The 25,564-nt window shown below is 34.6% G+C and overlaps 1 protein-coding gene across 8 annotated transcripts in view; it reads right to left on the reverse strand.

Moving 5' to 3' along the window:
• Positions 1-24,747, reverse strand: part of LOC136043925 (hexokinase-2-like) — an 86,329-nt gene extending 61,582 nt beyond the window's left edge. The window contains exons 1-3 of one of the 8 annotated variants that reach the window (XM_065728979.1): positions 24,623-24,747; positions 15,936-16,126; positions 9,472-9,634 (exon numbers count right to left, since the gene is read on the reverse strand). In XM_065728979.1, coding sequence (XP_065585051.1) covers positions 9,472-9,634; positions 15,936-15,995 — 223 coding nt within the window. In that variant the 5' untranslated portion in view covers positions 15,996-16,126; positions 24,623-24,747. Of the gene's footprint in view, positions 1-9,471; positions 9,635-15,935; positions 16,127-24,526 lie in introns of all 8 variants that reach the window. The other 7 variants (XM_065728980.1, XM_065728984.1, XM_065728977.1 and 4 more) reach the window with 7 other exon arrangements.
• Positions 24,748-25,564: the final 817 nt, after the last annotated feature.

The raw sequence follows: 25,564 nt of genomic DNA on the forward strand, positions 1-25,564 counted from the left end.
TCAGAAAAACATGTTTCAAATTTAAAAAATCCTACTGGCTAAACAACTCTAATAAATGGGGCTCAGGGTCCGAGTCTCCCAAAATCCTAAATTTTATTGAATATCTGGGTATTTCTTACTCGAATTATCACATAAAATGTTTTTTTATTATTAGTACCCACCTCCCAACCAAAAACAAAATATTGTTCCCAACCTAAAAACCTTCATGGCTACGTGCGACGTAGATATTGTTTATATTTATTAATTTTGATTTTAAAGTTTGTGCTGATGATGATTGTGAGCGTCGTCTATGCTGATGATGAATGTACATAAGAACCAAGTAGTGTTACACTTTGAAAGAAACCGGCACGATATGAATTCAGACTAATGTATTGCTGCGTTAAAAAAAAAATAACTCGACGTATTACGCTTACAATATGAAGGGTCCTAATGGCTTGTAGTGTATCCAATCAGGCACGTACACAGAAAATCTTCAGACCCATTTCCCTACGTACTCCAAAGATTACCCTAAATCCCCCTCCATTGTTGACGGTTAGTTTGGGGTTTTGTCGTTATTTGGAATTTTGTTAAGTTTCCCGTTTTTTTTTGGGAATAGTTTTATTTTGAATAATTTTTATATCATTGACCTTATACATGTCATGAACTGCGTAGAGTTCAATTATTTAAAATTAATCTAAATTATTTGTTTTATTTTCTGTCATTTAGTATTATTTGCAAGTGCAGTTTGGATTAATTTTGTATTTTGTATTTTTCCTATTGTTTAAATGCTGATTTTTTACTCTTTTTCACGAAATGTTGTTTTATTTCCTGTTTTTTTTTCTTTAGACTACTTTTTTCTGTATATATATATATATATATATATATATATATATATATATATATATATATATATATATATATTATCTGTATATTTATACATTCGACTTTTGTATAATTGTATATTGTATATTTGTATTTGTGTATGTATGTACATATAGTATTAGTACGTCGGCAAAAACAAACTTATATAGTTAACCCGCTCGTGTATTGTTTTCGTTTACTATATATATTTATATATATATATATATATATATATATATATATATATATATATATATATATATATATATATATATATATGTATCTATATATATAAAAATAAGTTGTCTGTCTGTGGATGTGTGGATGGATGTGTGGATGGATGTGTCAGGTGACGTCACCTGAAAAAACTGGATTAGGTGACGTCAAAACTGAAAAAACTAAAAAAAGGCAAAAACTACAAAAAAAACTAAAAACTAATAAAAAAAATAAAAAAGCTAAAAAACTAAAAAAACTATAAAGGTAAAAACCAATAAAAAACTAAAAAAAAAACTGAAAAAACTAAAAAAAGGCAAAAACTACAAAAAAAAACTAAAAACTAATAAAAAAAGTAAAAAAGCTAAAAAACTAAAAAAACTAAAAAAACTAAAAAAAGGTAAAAAACTAAAAAAAATAAAAAATAAAAAAAAACTAAAAAAAAGGAAAAAACTGAAAAATAAGCTAAAATAAAGGTAAAAACCAATAAAAAACTAAAAAAAAAAAGGAAAAAACTAATAAATGACGACACTCAAAGAGAAAGCGACCAGGACAAAAAACTAAAAAAAAAGGCAAAAACTACAAAAAAACTAAAAACTAATAAAAAAAATAAAAAAGCTAAAAAACTAAAAAAACTAAAAAAAGGTAAAAAACTAAAAAAACTAAAAACTAAAAAAAAACTAAAAAAGGTAAAAACTAAAAGAACTAAAAAAGAAAAAAATAAATGACGACACTCAAAGAGAAAGCGACCAGGACAAAAGGAATGTTCGATTAGCAATCAACAAAGCACCGGGACACAGGGAGTATAAATGACGACCAGGACACAAGTAAAAAAAAAAATTAACAAAACTAAAAAGAAGGTAAAAACTACAAAAAAACTAAAAAGAAAAAAAAACTAAAAACTAATAAAAAAACTAAAAAATCTAAAAATCTAAATAAACTAAAAAAGAAAAAAAAAGGAAAAAAATAAAGGAGAAAAACAAAACTAAAAAACGAATGTATATACAGACCGGTACACCGGGATACAAATGACGACCGGGACACAGGGAATATAAATAACGACCGGGACACAGGGACACAACTACAACGGGGACACCGGGGGAAACAGGGGGATATAAATGACGACCGGGACAAAAAAACTAAAAAGAAATAAAAACTAAAAACTAATAAAAAAAACTAAAAAATCTGAAAATCTAAATAAGCTAAAAAAGAAAAAAAAAGGAAAAAAATAAAGGAGAAAAACAAAACTAAAAAACGAATGTATATACAGACCGGGACACCGGGATACAAATGATGACCGGGACCCGGGACACAGGGAATATAAATGACGACCGGGACACAGGGACACAACTACAACGGGGACACCGGGGGAAACAGGGGGATAACCTGACAATCTATTTATATGCAAAGACAATGGGACAGCAAAGAATGTTGTATATTCGCAAGTTTTACGTAGTTAAAACCATATATATATATATATATCTATATTCACAGGTGGGACATAGGGACACAACTACAATGGGGCGTAACTATTATGGCGCGTAACGACTTACGCGCGCGGGGGGGCTTGGGGGGGGGCGCGAAGCGCCCCCACCAACTAGGTGTTGGGGTGGCGCGAAGCGCCACCCCAACAGCTAGTATATATATATATTGTATATTTGTATTTGTGAATGCATGTACGTATAGTATTAATACGTCGGCAAAAATAAACTTATATAGTTAACCCACTCGTGTATTGTTTTCCTTTACTGCTGTCATCATGATTTTCTCGGCGTGCAAAAAAAAATTAAATACTTAGAGATCTTGTCTGAGGATAGGGCCACGGATATTGAAGTATGTAGAAAGTAATATTCTATTGATTGGAGGATTGAGCACACTTTTGCTTCCCTCTGCTATATTGAAAATTGAAATCGTGTCACCAGCCTTGATTAAAAATTGAGCCAAAATTTGACAATAAACCTTATCATGGATATTTATGACAAGTCAAAACACACACACCTAAAACAAAAAAGGAGAAAATTGATAAAGAACTGAGGATTCTTATCATTCATTTTTTTTAAATCCATCGCCAGAAAAAAAAAACAATACAAATTTTCTAAATTTGCTGTCTAATGGTATGCACACACAAAAGGTGCGTGTTACGTAAAAAAGTATACGGATAATCACAGACTTTTATCATCAAATGAACATACAATTGAGTTAATTCACGTTTTTAAACCCTATTGCATATAGTATGTTTTGCTCTCGGGTTGCTAAAGAACATATTCTAATATGATTAAAAAAAAAATTCTAGAGAATAATATAAGCCTACTAAAAAAATGGAAAATTTACCTATTTTCGTATGTTTTCCATATATCTTTCTATCTTAAAAAAAATTCAAAGCAAAGTTAAAATTGTAATTTGGTAAAAAGGCCAAACAGTTTCGCGTTTATTTAGCGAATGTTATTCGTTAATTGACATGTCTGATTCCATATCTTCTATTAGTAACAGGGGCGAACCAAGCAATGAAATTCGGGGGGAGATGGTTAAATTGGCTGAGGGATAGTAGTAGTGATTAAAAAGGATAAATAATTTTTTTTAGAGCACAAGGTATATTCTTTATTGAGACATGCTGATTCTAGGTGGGAGCAAAGGTGGAAGCTAAGCTTGCAAATTGCCACGACGATGGTGGCATTGCAAGCAAGGATGCTCCCCCCTTCCGTCCCTAGGCAGTAGAGCAAACCCGCCGGCACAACTCATAGCGGTGAGAGGGTTTAAACGCCACCTAGCTTCATGCCAAGCGAAGTGACGGCCAACGTGCTCCGGGTGACCCGTAGGACTGGGGCCCCTGCGGTTAATCATGCCCAAGGAACATCCAGAATTATGTTGAATATGTCTAATATGAGAGCGAATTTGGCTACGGCATTCCCGGCATTAAGCGATGCGTCGAGGCTGGTGACCTCGTCGAAAAGTGAGCTAGCTACCATACTATCAAAGAGACAAGGCCTGAATATCGGCTGCTGGAACCTCTGTTCCATCAAATGTTCACTAACGCAAGCCTTCGTAGCTGAAGAATTTCATTTATATAACCTGGACATACTCTGTGTTTCAGAGACAAGATTAAATGGACAAACGACACTTGACCTAATAGCCCCTTCGGGTAAAAAGGCCATACTATTCAATTCTGGCTCAATGGATGGATCCGGCCTCGCAGGAGCGGGAATGATCATGACACACAAGATCGCATCGGGACTCCTTGACTATGAAGCAGTGTCTGACAGAATTGTGATGGCCCGTTTAAAATGTCAGAGTAATAACCTGACAATACTATCTGTATATGCCCCTATTCGTGACGCCCCTGACCACTTGAAAGACAAATTCTATGCCGACCTCCGACTGACTCTGAACAAAATTCCTCGTAAGGACATCCTCATGATCGGTGGTGACTTCAATGCCAGGATTAAACGATTAGACGAGACTAAACGATTCTGAATGGGCCATTGGCAACCACGGTTTGGGCGACCGGTGCATTAACGGAGCGGACACTGGATCAAAAAGTGGATCCAACCATTTATTACTAAAATCAAAAGTTAGATTCAGACTCAGCTCCAAAGAAGTATCTGCACCTAGACGCATCCTAGACACAGCGAAACTCAAACTCCCTGAAATCAAAGAGACCTTTATGCTCGAACTTACAAACCGTTTTACGGCGTTGCAAGATAATGACCGAGAATTTAAGACCAATCAAGCAATTTCTGAGACCGAGACAAGTTCCATGACCGAGCAAGAAAATTTTAACGCATCGCTAAATATAGAAAAGCGCTGGATCAAGTTCCCAAATCAAGTGAAGAGGCAGCTACAGAAATTCTCGGAGTAAGGGACAAAAAACCCAAAAGATGGATTTCTCCGAAGACAATAGAACTCTCTTTAAGGAAGAAATAAATGACTGATAAACACTCTGATTCTTTTAAAGCACTCTGCAAAGAATGTCACAAATCTGCTAAGGAAGACAAACAAGCATATTGGTCTAATGTAGCCTGTGAAATGGAAAAAGCTGCTGCACGCAATGATTCACGGAAACTCTACCAGCTCCTAGGAGAATCAACCGGGAAAAAGAAGCAAAGATCTACCCCCACGCTACTTAGTAAGGACAACAAGCTTCTCACGAGCAAAGAAGATCGTATCGAACGATGGCGTGCTCACTTCCGGGAGCTTCTTCACCCACCAGAAAATGACCACAGCCAACCCATCCATCCCACAGCAGTTCTGAGTCACCAGCCGTGTACGAGAATTACAATATCGCCCCTCCAAGCGGAGAAGAAATTATTCATGCCATAAAACTATTAAAAAACAATAAAAGCCCTGGCATTGACGAATTACCAGCTGAACTTCTCAAGGCCCTTCCAGAAGCGGCCATGGACGAGCTCCACAACTTACTCACGGATGTCTGGGTCAACGAATACATTCCTGAAGAGTGGAGGGCCTCTATAATAATTGCTGTATTTAAGAAAGGGGATCGAGCTGATTGTAAAAATTATAGAGGAATTTCCCTGATACCCATTTCTGCAAAAGTTTTCACAATAATAGCATTAAATAGGTTCAGAAATATTAGAAATGATCGGACGAGGCCAAATCAAGCAGGATTCAGACCTGGTATGGGATGCTGCGATCATATTTTTAGCCTGAGGCAGATCCTGGAACACCGCCTTATACACCAGCAGGAAACAATACAAGTCTTTATCGACTTTGTAACGGCTTTTGACTCGGTAAAGAGAATTGCCATCTGGGATGCAATGAGGGATGATGGAGTGCCCGAAAAGATAGTCCGTTTAATTAAGGCTTATTACGTGGGAAAGAGGGCATTTATAAGAGCTGACGGAGAAATCTCAAAAGAAATATTAATTGACAAAGGAGTGCGACAGGGTTGTGCCCTATCGCCTATTTTATTTAACTTTGTCATTGACCAGATCATGAAGACTCTTGACAAATACAAAGGTGTGACAATCAGTCCAGCACTATCAATAACAGACCTTGATTACGCCGATGATGTGGATATCTTGGCTGAGTCGATAATAGAAGCACAGCTCATAATAGACGACATTGCTGCTAGATCCCTTGCTACTGGACTAAAGATCATCCAATCGAAAACAAAATCGATGCGCGCCTCTGGGCTAGATGAAACTCCAATCACATTGAATGGCATTCCAATCGAGGACGTCCAGAATTTCAAATATCTAGGCTCCCTAATAAATCCCAAGGGCGAAGCTCTAAGCGAAATACAAAGCCGCATCTCCGCAGCCTGGGCAGCATTTATCCAGCTTCGGAAGTGCCTCTGGTTACGAAATGAAATATCCCTTCGAACAAAGCTCCGGATATATAACGCTTTGGTCCTCTCTGTCCTTCTTTATGGTTGCAAAACGTGGCCCCTCAGAGCTGGGGAAGCTAATGACCTGAATGTCTTCCACCACAAGTGTCTTCGCTGTATTCTTGGCCTGCGTCTCTCTGATCGCGTCTCTAACGATGTCATCAGAAGAAGATGTGGTGATATACCACTTGTCTCTGATGTTGTCAAAGCGAGACGTCTACGATGGTTCGGGCATACACTGCGCCGACCGGATGACCCGTTCAGCAAACAGTGCTTGAAATGCCAACCCCTTGCGCACTGGAAGAAGAAGCCTGGAGGACAAAAAAAGACATGGTTAACAACAGTTAGAGCCGACCTCGAGCCAATGGGAGGTTTCAAGAAGCACGGGCACCGATGGAATAGACAATGGATCCAGTTGATCGAGCCAGTCGCATTTGAAAGAGAGCAATGGAGAGACGCATGTCGACAAATTCTGGATGCCACGATGGGCCTGGACAAGGCTCGAACGTGACCCAGGTAAGTAAGTAAGTAAGTACTGTATATACGTAGTTATAAAATAAAATCAAGCCACCTGAGTTTGCTGTGGGCTAGTTTATACAAAACGTCTCCTACATTGACTGTAACGTCTCTGTGTATGGATAATAAGTCCATACACGGCCTTTTTCATTAGATTTCCCTCTTCTAAGGGTAGACAAAGAACGCTGGCACGTAGCCATAGTGATCGGAATCATTTCACCAATCTTCAAAAATCGATGAAAAGTGGAGAGATCGTTCTTATCATATTCTTTTAAGCACGTTATGAAATATTTTAGTGTCATGTCTCCCAACTGTATCCACATTCTCCTCCATGAAGCTAACTCAGCTTGCAAGCTTCACCTATAGTATCGAGATACCAAATATCGAGATACCATCGATATAGCATCGAGATACCATCTGCATCAAGATACCAAAAATTAGTCGGAGTATCCAATATATCCTTTAATTTTTTTTTGTTTTTTCGTCAAGGGAAATACAGTGCTGAGGATGTAGGTCACCGCGTTTGAGAAAGTATGCGAGATCTACAGTTTCTGATTGCAAAGATGTCGGAAACTTTGTGACAAGACTAGAAACTTTACTGACAGTAACCATAGCTGCAAGTAGTTGCAACAAAACTGCATCTCTCAAAGATGCAGCTCTCAAAACTGCATCTCTAGCATTTTTTGCATCTCTCAAAGAATAAATTTTGCTTGAAGGTTCAGAATCTGTATTAGGATATTCCTGATTTTTCTCCATGGCCTTACAGATAATAATGAACATCTCTTTACACAAAACGATTACTTTTAAGCGCTCCATCCATCCAGTTTCACAAAATTTGTTCAATCGTGTTCTTTTTGTCTCTGCGATACGACTACTTTCGTGAAAAATTTATTCGAAAATTGCAAAGCACTTATGTGAAGTTCAAAAGAAATTAATGACTTCTTACCAAGTTCCTTGACAATTTCTTATAACAGGTATGCTGCACAAATGACACGGGGGTGAGTTCAAGGAGTGACTTGCACAGTGAACATGGACTGCATGGGGAAAACATCCATGGACTATAGCAGCACAACCTTGAAACTGGCCACTCATAGATGAAGCTCCATCATAACCTTGCCCCTTAAGTATTTTAAATTGATTTCCATTTCATTTAAGGTCTGTATCAGCCAACTAAGGTCTGTTATCAACCAACTGTTTCTTTTTGAAAAAGTCTAAAATTGTTGATTTCCGTTTTGAAATGATGGACGATTAATTAAAAAAGAGGGGTGTAGAGTTCTATATAAATACTGAAAAAGCACACGCGTGATTTAAATGAAGTTCAAAGATCTTAGGAGCCCGAGATTATAACAGCACGCGGCTTGCTTGGTGGCAACCTGCCTTTGTTCCCAACTGCATTTTCATAAAACAAATATCATTGTGTGGAAATCATCACACTTTATCTACTTGTTTTGCGTACATTACTATATATCAATGTATATCGGCTTGCTTGGTGGTAACCTGCCTTTGTTCCCAACTGCATTTTTCATAAAACAAATATTATTGTGTGGCGATCATTACACTTTACCTACTTGTTTTGCGTACATTACTGTATATCAATTGGATTAAAACTCATAGTGAATATGGTTAGTTTTCAAGACAGTTTTGTTTCAAATTCTATTTAATAAAAATAAAAAAAAAAACATTCATTTTTATCCTCGTCACCATAAGATTTGCAGTGTACTATATCCTTTCGTATTGGTCAAGATCTGTAAGAATGTACAGATCTGTGTAATTTTTTTTTTTGGGGGGGGAGGGGGGGGGTCTATCGTCTTTATCCCCCTAGGTTCGCCACTGATTAGTAATGATTAATGGAACATTGCACAATTTTATTTTCTCAATAAGATTCCTTCGAAAGCCATGAATAGTTTCGGAAGGTGGATAAAATTATTTAGCTCTACACTGTTATGATTAATAATGTAACTAATCGATCAACTAATACAATTAATTTACAGTAACAAGGACAAATTGTGTATTGGCTCAGTAAAACCAGGCCAGTGGTTTTACTGGGCTAAGTCATTTATTTTTGTCAAACTGAGTTCTGATACAAGAAGGCAGATTTGTTCAAGTTAAAATGACTGCGACATCACTATCTGCTGATGCTTTGGCTGAATTTCTGCCGAATTCTGAATTCTGAATATGCTAAGACACTTTTTCATTCACGTGACAGGAAATCCGACTGGCGGAGGGAAATTCGACCTATATCAGAAGGTAGCTTCAAGACCTGGATTGAGATTTCAAGACCTGGATTTCAGGAATTATTGCAACAATGGTGGAGAAATTATGACTGATGGTATTGCTGGTTACTGTTACTAACTTATTACTAACTTATTAACTAGTACTAACTAACTTATTACTTATTAATTCTAACTAACTCTAGGGTGTTATTACTAACTTATTAGGGTGTTATTACTAGTTATTACAAACTCTAGGTTCTTAATAAGGGTGCAAACTTTGAACAATTTACTGAAACAAGTCTCATACCTAGTTTATATGTTTTTTTAAAGTAAAAATGAACCTACCAGTTCCATTAGGTAATTCAGGTAGATATGTGTTTTCCATTTGAAGACAAGATTTCCTGCTAGGATTTCTTGCAAGTCCAATTCGCATTTCTTCATCATATACCTCTCTGATTCTTTTCTGAACCTCTTCTGAGAGTTTAAGTGGCGCTAAAATGTCTTCAACCTTAAAAAATAAAATATGATTACCGATACTCATGGAGTACAAGAACCTCTTAACTGATGGACAACTTAAGAAATCATCATATAAATATCGAAAAAATGGTAAAAATCGTTGAATAATTTATTCTGAGAGAGGGTGAGGCATATTCTAGCGAAATAATGACATAGCTCACACATCTAAATACTTCTAAACTGACATTTCAGAAAGTGGATCAATTGTAAGAGTCGATGAAAAATTTATATGAAGACTATAGATAAATCATGGCAATTCTAAGGTACTGAGCTTATACCCCCCCCCCACTCTTTCCTCTGAGCGTCCAAACTAGCTTTCAAGACAAATTTGTATTCCCACTTCTGTAGTTCTTACGATATTCCAGCTTGAGTCAAATCTCTTGGTTCGTTTGACCGATTTACTCGTCTATTAAGTGATGTTCCCATCAGGGGCTACCCTCAATACGTTTCTTCCAAATATTATGCATAATAGACAGTCTTGATATACAGTTAGCTCCAACAGAAAATGTTCTACCAAAAGTTAGCAAGTATAATTAAACTACTAACGAGACAAAATTGACATATATCTGGACTTACACTGAATGTGCACCGAAGCGATCATGAATTGAAAAGTCAAACTAAAAACGAAATAGAAATAATAAATGAAGAGTTCTTCTTAAAATAATCCTAATCCTTTTGGATAAACTGGATGCTTAAAAACCTTATGGAAGCCCATAATTATATATATTAAATAAATAAAAAAAAACAAGTTTTTTTCAACTGAAAGTACGGAGCGACATTAAAACTTAAAACGAACTGATTCAAAACGAACAGAAACTAATATTATTGAATAAATGAAACCAAAATAAAGTGAAACTCAAAGGAAGAATAGCATCAAACAGTTCGTAGCAATTCAAGAGTTAAATCTTATTGTTGGTGTCATTCTTGTTGGATTTGGACTACAGGATATTGCTGATAGATCAAGCAATGCACCATCTTTAGCCACTATCTCATTTCTTCTTTAAAATGTATATCACAGTGGCTTGGGGATCACAATGGTCAATCTATGATGCTCATAGTTCCTCACAATCCAACAGACATTTTACATACGCGCTTCGTCAAGAGATGGACATGTTACACCTTGTTGAATTTAAAATCTTGCTAAATTTGAGATTTTATGTATTTTGATTGAGCCAGGGGCCCAAGGTACTAACACCATATTTGTTTGAATTCTAGTCTCTTTTACCGATCGCAAATTAAATTGTGTTTGTTGCACTGTTTTTTTGTTGTTTTTTTTTTTGCTCTCCAAAGATGCTTGCGATTTCTAAGGTGTTTTCCCTTTTCATTTCTCTGAAAACACTGCTACATGGGCCTTTCTATACTTTTTCTTTATCTTGTGTGGTGCGGTACGCTTTTGCATAATTTAAGCACCGGAATCAAATTTCAGACCCTGTAGAAGATCGCTGCAGCTGAATTCGAACTCTGGGACATGGGTTGCTTGAAATATAGTCAATAAAACTTTCATAAAAAAATAATAGTCAAAATCTACCGTAATCCCCCCCCCCCTAACAGCAGACGAATATTCAGGCGAAAGAAAAGGAAGCAAGATTAAAGTTTGTCACCGTTTCTATTACCTTTAAAATTCACTTTAGCATTTCTGGGAACTAAAATTTTATCTAGAAAAGGGTCTGGTGTAAAGGTTAATGTCAGGCTGGCGTCTTTGTGTCGCCATTTGATGCTTAATTTGAAAACAAAGAGCTAATTAAGAAGTTACAGACCCTAAGTTCGAAACCCTGGGAAAGGCTTAAAGGTTAGAGGGTAGTAACTTTTGAAATATTAACTTATCGAGAGTTCTCAGCACCTTTTGTGCATATCCGTTCTACACATATTGTTTCATCTCCTAACATTTTTTTGCCCCCTCCACGAATTTCGAAAAAAAAATACTCTAACATTTTCATTGAAAAATAGCCTTTTTTTGTTTTTCATTAGAAAAATACAAAAAACAAAAACAAAATTGCCCCACCAAATTTGACAAGTAGACCTCCTCCTCCCCCCCACTCACTTCCATGATTCACGCCACTAATATTGCATTTCAACACTTCTTCTTGTACGATCTTGGGTATAAAATGGAAATAAATAGTATTCTTAGATACAACTCTGTAAAGAAATTATTTTATTTTAGGATCAATAATTTATTCATCTTTGGGATAGCCTGTAACCAAACGGGAACCAATGTCAAATCCATTTGTTTAACTTTTTTCAGTCCACGGCTTTGAGTAGTTACAGGATTCTTGGAGAACCAAACAAATACCTTTCGTTATTTTGTTATCATTTTTAAACTTGGCAAGGCTTTACTATTATTTTTTACATCCTATTTTTATTTTGCCAAAGAATAGTATTTTCCGTAGCAACATTTGGCGACCTTGAAATCCTGTCAACATAGGACTTGTTGTTATTAAATAAAAAAAAACTAGTTTTTTTTAACTGAAAGTAAGGAGCGACATTAAAACTTAGAACGAACACAAAATACCCCGTAAATGAAATGTGTTGTCCCCTCCTCAACGCCTCGCTCTTTACGCTAAAGTTTTTCATTGTTTTAAAAAGTAGAATTGTGGCAAAGAGTCAAACTTCGGCGTAAAGAGCGAGGGATTGCGGAGGGGACAACCCATTTCATATATGGGATGATTTCTGTTCGTTTTAAGTTTTCATGTCGCTCCTTACTTTCAGTTAAAAAAAAAACTAGTTTTTTTTTATTTAATTTCTGAACGTTTTTGAATTAATGCATGTTTGATTTTGGCTCTCCGTACATAAATTATTAAAATGAAATTTGCATATAAATTCTTTTTTTTTTGCTAAATGACTTTCTCTTAGTTTAGATCAGACGATTTTGAGAAATACGGGGTGGGGAAGGAGGCGTAGTTGCCCTCCAATTTTCCAGTTACTTAAAAAGGCAACTAGAACCTTTAATTTTAACGAACGTTTGTATTAGTAAAAAATTTGCGTAGCTTAAGAATTAACTTACGTAACAAACTTTTATATTCTTATATTTTTATTCTGTACATGAGGGGGTTTATCCCCTCGTTAATACCTCGCTCTTAACACTAAATCGTAAGTTTTGTCCCAAATCTTTAAGAATGACCCCTGAATCAGAAAGGCCGTAGAATAAATAGTTGAAATTACTAAAAATACTTTAGTATAAAGAGCGAGGTATTTATCTCCTCCTAAATACCTCGCTCTTTATGCTAAAGTATTTTTAGAACCCTCATATGCTTCATAATCTCTGTTCGTTTTAGGTTTTAATGCTATTCCTTACTTTCAATTGAAAAGAACTTTCTCATTTTTATTTTTTCATTGTTTTTTTCATAGTAATGCTAGAAAATCCTGCACCTTTTCACTGAATTTCTCTTCCCCCACGACATATTCCTCCAAGGAAAGCTCATCCCACATAGCCCCCTCCCCTCAACCCCACCCCCCGAACCAAAAAAATCCCCCTGAAAACGTCTGTACACTTCCCAATAACCATCACTGTATGTAAACACTGGTCAAAGTTTGTAACTTGCAGCCCCTCCCCCAGGGACTGAGGGGGAGTAAGTCATCTTCAAAGACGTAGTTATTATGGTTTTCGACTATGCAGAACAAAATGGCTATCTCGAAATTTAATCCGTTGACTTTGGGAAAAAATGAGCTTGGGAGGGGGGCTAGGTGCCCTCCAAATTTTTGGTCACTGAAAAAGGGCACTAGAACTTTTCATTTGTGTTATAATGAGCCCTCTTGTGACATTCTAGGACCACTTGGTGGATACGATGACTCCTGGGGAAAAGAAAAAAAAAGGAAAAAAAAACAAACAAAACAAATAAACACGCACCGTGATCTGTCTTCTGGCAAAAAATATGAAATTTTAGATTTTTGTAGATAGGAGCTTGAAATTTTTACTATGTGGCTCTGATACGCTGAATGCGATGGTATAATTTTCGTTAAATTTCTATAACTTTTATGGGACGTTTCCCCTGACTAAATTTGATGAAACTTATATATTTAAAATCAACATAAATATTCGATTCTTTTGATGTCTCTTTTAGCATCAATATTCCGACTTTTAGAATTTTGTTTACTATTGAGCCGGGTCGCTCCTTACTACAGTTCGTTACCACGAACTGTTTTATTTGTTCTTTAACCAATTTTCAACAAAATGGTTCTCTTAAAATTTTATCAAATGCGTTTGGGGAAAAGGGGGGAGGGCTAGTTACCCTCCAATCACTTTTGACTCTCAAAAAGGGCACTAGAACTTCCAATTTTCAATCGAATAACCCCCTCCAACGTTTATGCGACCACCCCTTCGATATGAAGTACCTCTGGGATTATTATCCGTAGCAACATTTGGTGACCTTGAAATCACTCAAATACTAACTAAAAAGACGTAGATCTAAAGACATTCATAGAATGAACTGAATTGACCTTGCTCTTAGTACAAACAGAAAAAGAACCCGTTGTGCTTTCTGCACTAGATATTCAAAAATTATTGACCTCACTTAGACTTTACAATTTTGTCTTTTTGACGCACTTCTAAAATTGTGGGTGGTTAATTAGTACAATCAATATTTCAGTCAGTCAGTCTCTTTGACATTGTACTTAATCTAAACCCAGTAAAAACCAGTAGTCAGGCCCTTTAAAGCTCCGCCTACTTATGCTCGTGGCTTTCAACCTTTAAGCATCCTTAATTTCAAATTAACCCTAAAAGAAATGATGACGAAGACCACACTGCCTTTCCATAATACAACAACAAAAGAGAGAATAATGAGGACTTTTTTCCCAAGACAGTGAACCAACAAAACCTATTTGAATATTTCGGCCCTATATCTAAGGGCCGTCTTCAGCAAAGAAAAAATAAAAACAATAAAACACTTACAATAAAAGTTTTCAGTTAAAAATCCATTTTTGGATTGCCAAGGCTATTAATGATGCCAAGGCTATTTTAAAATAAAAAATGGATTTTTAACTGAGAACTTTTATTGTAAGTGTTTTATTGTTTTTATTTTTTCTTTGCTGAAGACGGCCCTTAGATAAAGGGCCGAAATATTCAAATAGGTTTTGTTGGTTCACTGTCTTGGGAAAAAAGTCCTCATTATTCTCTCTTTTGTTGTTGTAACCCTAACAGGTTAAAGGGGAAAAAACCTATTTCATTGTTTTTCAAAATGGGCGAAGCGGCACAAACCCTACAGTGTAAAGTTTTTGACCCTGAAATTCTGTTCCATTTTCTGGCATTTTGACACTCTTCGGACAAAATATTATTTGGTTGTACGAATTGGCAGAAAACGTGACTTTTTTATGTCACAATTTCTTTTATTCTGGGAAAAGTAAATTTGTCATTTATTTTCAAATAAGCCCTCTCCAAACATTCCACGACCACTGGCTTGAAACAGTCGTTCCCGGGAAAAACAAAAACAAAAAAAAGACACGTTAATGCTTCCTCTGCAAAAAAGTGATTGTCCTCGTTGTTCAGGTGGGAGTTGTGGTTACCTTTTGTGCACCTTCGATCATTTTCTAATAGTGCCATTTCGATTTCAAACCGACACCATTTTCGATGGGTTTCAGGCCCTTTTTCAAAATTCCCAAAAACATATTTTTGCATTAGCTTTTACTAAGAAGATTAATTGAAATAATATTTATAATTTCTACATCAGCTTCAAATAGCAATTTTACACTACCAGACAGTTATTTTTAACGTGTTTTTTTTTTTTTTGGCTACTATGGGCTGTGGTTCACTCTTTACTAAGTTGGAGCTATTGGTACAACCATAACGTAATTATATTTATAATTTTCATGCTAGCTACGTCCTTTTGAGATTATTTTTTTCAATATTATACACAAAGGAGGGATTGAAGTGTTTTTGTCGTAAAAAACAACAATTCTCTTGAAAGTCTTGGACTGCACTTGGTACGACAGGATCACGAGTGGCAATTTTTTGGGCTTATTTGAACCACATCTTCCTGACTAATTGACATTCATAAGAAAACGAGAAAATAACAAATTTTAGTTGTCAATTTGAATTGTAAAATTATCTTGACCAGGCAAGCACACAGGGATTACATTTAAGGGGAGTGCAATAATAAATAACAGATTTTAGTTGATACTTTGAATAATGAGTATCCAGAAATTCATGAAAACTAAGGATTCCAGAGAAAGGGGGTGGATGGAAGCCTGGTCGAACGTATTTTCGGTACCTTGAATTTTGGGGAAGATTTTGCAGAGCTCAATTTTTTTTCGGGATACTGTGATATAGCGTTAGCACTGAGTGGAGCTCCTGCAAGGCTTACCTTTTTTACCACGTCGGTTTTAGTCAGCCGGAATTCTGGGGCTTCTATCCGTGGGGCCATTTCAAACACGTCCGATAGGAGTTATTCAACTAGACTATGAACAGACAAGTTCTCTTTCCGATTGTCTTATCAATACTTCCAGAATGCGATAGGCGAACAACACTCCAGGACGTCACTCAAACGGCCTTAAACTGAATATTAAACGTTTAAGCCTTTATAGCACTAAAAATAGACACAACTGGTTTCAAACAGAGATGATTGTAAATAATTTTTTGTGCCAAGAGAAATGGTAGTATAATTGACCATCAGACATTACATAATCATTACATACCCAGCGTTTAATAAGTTTACTACAACTGATTTTTTGTAATTTTTGACGTTCAATAGGCAAATACAATGATCGAATCGCGTTAAAAAAAAAAATTATTGAAACCTATTGCAATTAACTATTTGCTTCAGAACTCAATAAGCTCAAATTCCCCCTTATACAGATAGGAAATCCAGATGAATATATATCTCTTAGCATCAAGTAACAACCTTTTGTCCTTTTTAAAGGTTAGATGTATTACAACCGGAGATATATATATATATATATATATATATATATATATATATATATATATATTATATATATATATATATATATATATATATATATATATATATATATAATATAAATGTAGTGTCCGTCCGTCTGTCTATTACGCTATCTTTACCGTTATTACCGTTACACGTTATTACCGTTATTACCGTTACACGAGCTAAAAAAATTGAGGCTCTTTTTTAATTTTATTAAATTGCTTAAAATGTAAAAACTGGTAATTGCGCGTGTCAGAAATTTGTCTTGATGTTCAAATCACGATAAATAGAGCACAATAATAGCACTTTTTTCATAAATTGGCAAAATTGATTGTAGTCAATTGGAGTAAGCTAATGTTGAACGCGAGAATGGTTACTTTACATTACATAAATGGCTTTACTATATCCAGAAAAGATTTGAATGACAACCACAATGGATGGCTACTTCGACTTGATTAGGATAAACACGAAAACTTGGCTAGCTCTAATCCTGTCAAGTTCTAATACTGTTTCCATGAAAGGAATATATTACTATTCTTTGAGGGAATAGGGAGTTAAAAATAACTGAAGGTAGGTGAAAACAATCTTACATTGGTAAAATCTACAAAATTTTTAGAAAGGGAAGGAGCGTTCGATGGATAAAACAAGTTTTTCAACTGAAAGCAAGAACCAACATTAAAACTTAAGATGAACATAAATTATTCCGTAGGTGAAAGGGGCTGCCCCCTCCTCAATATAACTCTCTTTACGCCAAAGTCTGAGTTTTGTCAAAAACCTTTAAGAACAACTCCTAAAACACAAGGGTCGCTTAATTAGAATAAGAAGCTTTTAAGTAGTAAAAAACTTTAGTTTAAAGATCGGGGTCATGGGCGCCAGCAGGGGGGCCACACCCATATATGGATACTAAAGGGAAGAGAGCAGAATAGCGAAAAGCCATGTATAAAATGTGTGTTACCTCATTGTTGGCTGCCTGCCAATTGATTTTGACCCTTAATAAGGAAAATATAAGTTCTATTTTGTGACTGAGTGACCCCTTTCCAGTTTTCACAAATATTTTTTCCATATAATTTGGTTGGAGTAACAAAGACAATCAAATTTTTCATAGTAATGAATGGTAAGTAAATAATGATCCTTGTCAATAACGAAAGTATAATAGCCCAACTATTGATAACTTTCAAAACAGTTCGTGGTAACGAATTGTAGTAAGGAGTGACCCGGCTCAATAGTAAACGAAACTCTACAAGACGGAAGAATTGGATTTTCATGCTGATTTTAAACATATAAGCTTCATCAAATTTAGTCTTTGTCATCAAAGGTTACGAGCCTGAGAAAATTTGCCTTATTTTGGAAAATAGGGGGACACATCCTCTAAAAGTCATTAAATAAAAAAAACAAGTTTTTTCAACTGAAAGTAAGGAGCGACATTAAAACTTAAAACGAACAGAAATTACTTTGTATATGAAAGAGGCTGCTTCCTCATCAACGCCCCGCTCTTTACGCTAAAGTTTGACTCTTTCTCTCAACTCTTCTTTTTAAAACAGTAAAATACTTTAGCGTAAAGAGCGGGGCGTTGATGAGGAAGCAGCCCCTTTCATATACAAAGTAATTTCTGTTCGTTTTAAGTTTTAATGTCGCTCCTTACTTTCAGTTGAAAAAAACTTGTTTTTTTTATTTAATTTCTGAACGTTTTTGAATCAATGCATGTTTTCATTTTGGCTCTCCGCAGAGGAATAATTAAAACGAAATTTGCATATTTTTTTTTTTTTTGGCTAAATGGCTTTCTCATAATTTTGATCGAATGATTTTGAGAAAAAAAGAGCGGGGGTAGGAAGCCTAGTTGCCCTCCAATTTTTTGGTTAATTAAAAAGGCAACTAGAACTTTTAATTTTTTACGAATCTTTTTATTAGTAAAATATATACGTAACTTATAAATTAGCTTACGTAAAGAATTTTTTATTCTGATGTTTTTATTACACATATGAGAGGGTTCGCCCCCTCGTCAGCACCTCTCTCTTTACACTAATTCTTAAATTTTATCCTAATTCATTAAGAATGACCCCTGAATCACAAAAGCCGTAGAATAAATAGTTGACATTACTAAAAATACTATAGCGTAAAGAGCGAGGTATTAGGAGGAGATGAGCCCCTCATATGGGTAATAATTTCTTTTCGTTTTAAGTTTTAATGCTGCTCCTTACTTCCAGCTGAAAAAACTTTTTCATATTTATTTTTTCATTGTTTTTTTTTTTAATAATGCTAGTAAATCCTGCGCTCCCTTCATGGAAATTTTTTCCCCCATGACAAATTCCTCGATGGAATATTTTTTAATATTTTTACTAAAGAGTTGATGACTACTAAAGATTACTACTAAAGAGTTGATATTACTACTAAGTTGGATGAAAAGGAGTATTATTGTTTGTATCGATGAAAATTCTGTGAGACCTTTGATCTTCAACATAACTGAAGCCATCACAACTTCTACAATAGTATCTTTCTTATCGATAAATACATTACATACATGTGTTTAAATACATTGAAGTACTTCATACAAAAAGCAAAAGAAAAATATTTCCACTAAAAATTGTTAAAAACTAAGTTCCTAGCAGCATTTGCCACCCCAAAAAATTTCCTGGTGGGGTTAATGATGGCCTGCCTAGCCTTTTCCACCTCTCTGCGGGTGGATTTGGAAATGTAACATTTTAGCTGTATAGAGAAACATTTTAATTAATTCTACTCCCCCCTGCCTCTTCAAACATCTATCTGAAGCCTCATGAAAAGTAAGCAATTTGTCCATTAAAATGAACTTTTTAGGATTCTACCATAGCCCCACCTAAACTATGACTCACCCCCCCCCCCTTATTATAGCTGATACACAATATAAGATCACGAAACTGCCCCCGTTTGGCATTGCTTGTTTTGCATCTTAGAAGCCTACAGTATAGCTATTGATACTTTTAAATCAATTGGCTTCTCAGAATTTGAAACTGATCGCAAATTTGTCCTCTTTGGGGTAAAGTCATAGTTTGGTGCCCTAAAATGACAGAAAACAATACTTTCCTCGGGCCCAATCTATATAATCACTTAAAAAAGAGCTTTAAATTTACGCTTGAATGAGCTCCCTCCCAATTATTTTGGGCCTTCAGCTTGATACAATCATCCCTGGGGAAAAAACAAATAAACCTGCATCGAGGATATTAATTCTTAAAAAAAAAAAAATCAAAATTGCACCTTTTGAAGATTGGAGCATGAAACCTCTACAGTAAGGTTCTCTGATCTGTTGTTTCTAATAAAAGGATTTTCAATATGATCGCGTGCTTTTTTGGGGGCGTTTCCCCTTTTTCCAAAAATCAGGCAAAATTTCTCGATTTTTAGTTTTGGTTGGGTATCAATAAAATAAAAGAATTTTATATATTTAGAATCAGCACTAAAAGCTAATACTGCCGGTGTAGCAACTGTCATGAGAATTCCATTTTTAGTTTTGGTGAATATATGCCAAAGTTACTTTTTACTTCCAGCTTTTTTTTTTTAATCACAGACTATTTGATGAGGTTCTCTTGTGACGAAAACTTTTTTGAACCTGTTCATTTTATTTAGTTGAATAAGACAGTAAAAAGAAAGAGGGTTAATTTGACAGCAGGAGAGTTAAGTTTAAATTTTATTTTTCTTTCGTTATTCTTTTCTTTGTTTTATGTCTGAATATATAAGGGATTTAAGTTCGATAGGGAGAATTGTCCTGTTATAAAACAGGTACATTTTACAGGGCCATTATAAAATCAACACGTGGTATCTATGGAAGCAGGATAATATTTGAATATCTCTACTCCTTCTGTAAACAATTCAAAGGCGTAGTAAATTGCATAAAGGCAACTCTACGTCCGTTATAATCTACCATAGCAATTAATCTTTCTGTAATTTTTGTTTGAGTTTGATTTTATTTTAAGATTAAATGCATAATAATTAAACACATTAATGATTAAATTAATTGATCCCTTTGTCAGGAATCCTTGTCGTTTAAAATTTACTGTGTTTTGTTTCATTTTTCATTCAATTTAATTGCTCTTTTTGTTTGAGAATTTTTTCCTTAAAGTATTTAAAAATAAACTTATTCCTACGAAAACATATCCTGAAATATATTCCCTGTCACCCAACCACCACCTCTATTTTGGCGTCTGCTGGATAGTTTTCTGCCGGCACCCTTGAGCAGGCTATTGAGGAGGGGACAGCCCCTTTCCTATACGGAACAATTTATGTTCGTTTTAATTTTTAATGTTGCTCTTTACTTTAAGTTCAACAAACTTATTATTTTATTTAATTATTATAAAAACAAGTTGCTATATTAAAAGAAGCTAGTTTTAGACAAAAGTAAATGAAACATAATCAGCAATATCCATAAAATAATTTCATAAAACAAAAAGCCTTGAAGACAAGGGGCAAGTTAAGGGACTTTCTCGGAGTTTCCAATGTGAACCAGGGGCTTAATTTGCTAAGAGGCAGGTGGAAACTGCCCTCCTCCAGACCCCACCCACGGCTAAACTTCAGTTTCTTCAAAAATCTTGTCATAACTGAAATAAGCTTGCATAATTCATACAGAAAAACAGGTCATTTTTTTTTTATTATATCTTCGCCTTAATGGTACTACGTGGCTCATTTTTAATTTGTCGCTATCATTTTTGCTTGATTTGGGAATACTGGCTCCATCTTTGCCCTCCCCCCAGGATTTTGGCGAAATTACCCCACTGCTGTGAACGTAAAAAAGTGAGGATGCACATCTATGTAGGGTATCTTGGATATGTATTTAGGGGGACGTAGGCCTATACAGGAATTTATATTAGGAGTGAGGTTGGGATAAATAAAAAAAGGGAAAAAACAGCACATTACATAACAAAGAAAGTATTACGGAAACATGAAAATCTTCAGATTTTTTGGGTGGAGGGGTTGACCTTACCCTAAGAACAGGGGGTGTAATTTTGTCAAAATCATGGAGGAGAGGGGCAAAGTTGGAGCCAATTTTTCCAAATCAAGTGAAAACCACGGTACAAACTAAAACAATAAGCCGTCTGGTACCATAAGGGTACCATTTAGTACTTTAAAAGCACTATATATATATATATATATATATATATATATATATATATATATATATATATATATATATATATATATATATATATATATATTATATATATATATATATATATATAATGACATATATATATATATATATATATATATATATATATATATATATGTATATATATATATATATACATGTATATATATATATATATATATATATATATATATATATATATATATATATATATATATATATATATATATATGTCATTATATATATATCTATATATATATATATATATATATATATATATATATATATATATATATATATATATATATATATATATATATATATATATATATATATATATATATATATATATATATATATATATATATATATATATATATATATATATATATATATATATATATATATATCATTGGCATTATAAAGGCTAGCAAGAACCATCCGGAAATATTGAAGTTTAAATGAGACAATGGTGGTGTAATCTGCTGAGGTTTGGTGCTTAGGCAGATCATGAAGAGGCTCACAGATGTGGCGGACAGAGGAACTTATGGGAAGGCCGAGATAAATAAGGTGGTCAACTGGAAGAATAGAGCAAGGATTATCAATTTTCCAATTAAGAAGGATGGTCTCGGATTTTATAGAGTTGAATTGTAATACAACCTTTTGGTACTCAGCTGGAAGAGTTTCGAAAATTTTTTATGATATTTTTGAGGATCCGGCTAGTATTCAAATGTAGTATTCATCATAGAATACTAAATACGGATTGATCGAGGATAAAATCAATGCGGATGGGCAAAAATCTTGACAGTCAATAACAAAGTTAACGAGAAGAACACACGACGTCATTACTCCTTTACGGGCCCCCTTCATTAGAAATAAATAATACAATGTATGCTTTACAATGCAAAAAAAAACTATTTTCTCGTTTTAAAACATTGAGGGGGGCTTAAAGCCACCATTAACGAGTTTGAGACCCTGACAAAACGATTGGATATCCTAAAAATTGCATTTAGGGATGTTTTTACCTTCTTTGGGCATAAAGGTGATGTTTTGTGGCATAAAATGGTAGAAAACGCTACTTTGCTGTGACACGATCTTTTTATTACTTAAAAAGGTCTCCATCTGCTGATTATCAATAAATAGTAATTACTATTTTAATTACTTATAGTAATTACAATAATTAATTATAGTAATTAATTATAGTAATTACAATAATTAATTATTACAATAATTAAATTACAATAATTAATTATAGTAATTACTATTGTAGTAATTACTTAGTAATTACTGCAGCATTCATTTCATTAATCAATTGAACATTTATGAATAAACATGGAGCAATCTGGGGCATTCACGTCATACCTTAAAGCCATTTTTTAAGTTGGGGGAGGGGGATCAAGACCTTCTATTGATGGTTTCATATCACCACAAATCAAATGGCTCGATTAGAATTTGCGATACCCGGCATTTTGACCCTCTTTCGGCAAAAAAAAAGATGTTTGCAGCATGAAATGGCAGAAAGTGCCACTTTGCTGTTGTTTGTCAGAATGATCAGTTCAAAACTGTATGTTCAGGATTTAGACGATAATAAATCGACTGGCTATCTTATAATTTTCATTCTATGCCGTTTTGAATCTCTTTGGGGGAAAAAAATGGTATTTTATGGCACAAAACACTACTTTGATGTGGGTACAATCTTTTGCTTTTTACTTAGAAAATGCACTAGATATGATAATTTCTTTTTAAATTAGTTTCCTCCCAACAGTCTATGACCACTGGTTCGATACGACCACCTCTGGAAAAGAATGAAGAAGAAAAGAAAGATGCAAATCAGTGCTTCCGATGGAAAGAGGAGATTCCCGAAAGGGCCTGTTCAAGTAAAGGGGACAGTAATTCTCCTGTTTAGAGATTACGACCGGATGACTCCAAAAGTGTACTTTTTGTTCCGATACGGCACCCTCTTTGAGGGGTTTCTGGCACTTTAAGAAACTCCCACAAACTTGTTTTTCGCACGAAACATAAACTATCAGTAATAATAGAAATAATAATTCCTATTTCTGAATGAACTACAAATGGCAATTTTTTCTTACTAGGTAACTTTTTTTTAAATGCCTTTTTATAACTTTCGATTACTATGAGCCATAGTTTGCTCTTTACTACGTTACGGATATGACTGAAACCATGAAAGCATATGCTGCGCTGGGGTTAATTGAAACGTAATTTATTTAAAGAGTTGCAAAAGGGTTAAAGAGCTAAGAAACCCTGTTTGACTTCAGAGACATTAGATTCGATTACTCTGCCGATTAACAGCCAAATAAAAAGTATAGAAGGGTCTGTCCTTTCAGCTACACCCCACTTCTCTACTTATAAGATTTGAAAGATTTCATGAAAAGGAGTCCTGTCTTTTTAACAAAAAATTTAATTTTCGATTAAAATAAAAAGTCAAAATTTGATTACAATTAAAAAAATCAATCTCAAATTTGTTTAGAACTAATTAAAAAGAATTCATTTTCAATCAGGCTCAAATCGAAGGAACAGATTTGCTTAGAACTAACTAGAAAGAATGTATTTTAATCGGGCTGAAATCCGAGGAACAACCTTTATACAGTTCACAAGCAACATATTCTAATTAAAATTTGAAAAATAAATGTCTTAAAAATTCAAAACAAATCAAAACATTCTGGAATGAATTTCCTACAAGACTTTTAAGCCTCACAACTAAGAAAACACGGAGGGAGTACGAGCTTGACAATACCTTTTCACTTTTTCTCATCTGTATATCTCTACCTCGGAATTTTATTCACACACACAACGACTTTCGAGTTGAAGCCCATTTTCTACGAATTTACCAAATTTAAAGCCTACAGCCCATTAAAAAAGATCATCATCACAATTTCCTTACCATAAAAAAGTGTTAGCATAAAAATCAAATATGATCCGATTTTTTTTTATCACTTTTTAACAATAAACAAAGTACCTGATAAACACTCAGACAAACCTTAAATCGTAGTGGTTGAATTCGGAGACACACCTCCTCACTGATGAAGAAGCCTTGGCAAAGAATTTTAAATGCGCATGAAAAACCAGCTGCCGTCTTTACTTGGACTGAACACAAACTCTTCCATTAATTTAGGATTGTATAATCTCTAACCGGTTCATCCTCTGTTTCTAGAACATTTTTTTTCAAGCGTCAGAGCCGGTTTCTAAAGGTTAAATTCAGCGGCGAAGTCAGGGGGACGAACAGGGATATCGACTTCTTAAGTTAAGAGGTCACTTTCAATTATTATATTTATTAAGAAAAAACACTTTTCTGTTATTAGACCTCTGTATTAAATTAGAGCACAGAAATAGAATTGTTACTATGAATATCCGAAATCTGGTTAGTATCGGTTAGTATCTGGTTTTTCAAGCGTCAAAGGCAGTTTCCAAAGGTCAAATTCAGCGGCGAAGTCAGGGGGCAAACAGGGATATCAACTTCTGAGAAGAGTTTAAAAAAGTCACTTTTAATTATTCTATTTATTAAAAAAAAAACACTTTTCTTTTATTAGACCTCTGTATTAAATTAGAGCACAGAAATAGAATTGTTACTATGAATATCCGAAACCTGGTTAATATCGACATTCACCGACGAATTTCCGAAAATCCTTTTCTGCTTGGATTCAATTAGCTTTGCGAATCAGCTTTTTCAGTTTAATGCAAGCTTTGATGGTGAAATTTAAAGTTAGGTTGGGTTAGACTATAAATCTCAGAAATGGGTTACCTCAGAAAACCTGACCCAACCTAGCCTAACCTGTCACCATCAAACCTTGCACAAAACTGAAAAAGTTGACTGGCAACGCTGACTAAATCTAAGGAGAAAAAAAGGTATTTCTGACATTCGCCGGTGAATGTCGGCATTTACGAATTTTGGGCATTCACGGTAACAGAATCATAGATATGA

The sequence above is a fragment of the Artemia franciscana genome, chromosome 2 (assembly GCF_032884065.1).
Source record: "Artemia franciscana chromosome 2, ASM3288406v1, whole genome shotgun sequence".
Lineage (NCBI taxonomy): Eukaryota > Metazoa > Arthropoda > Branchiopoda > Anostraca > Artemiidae > Artemia > Artemia franciscana.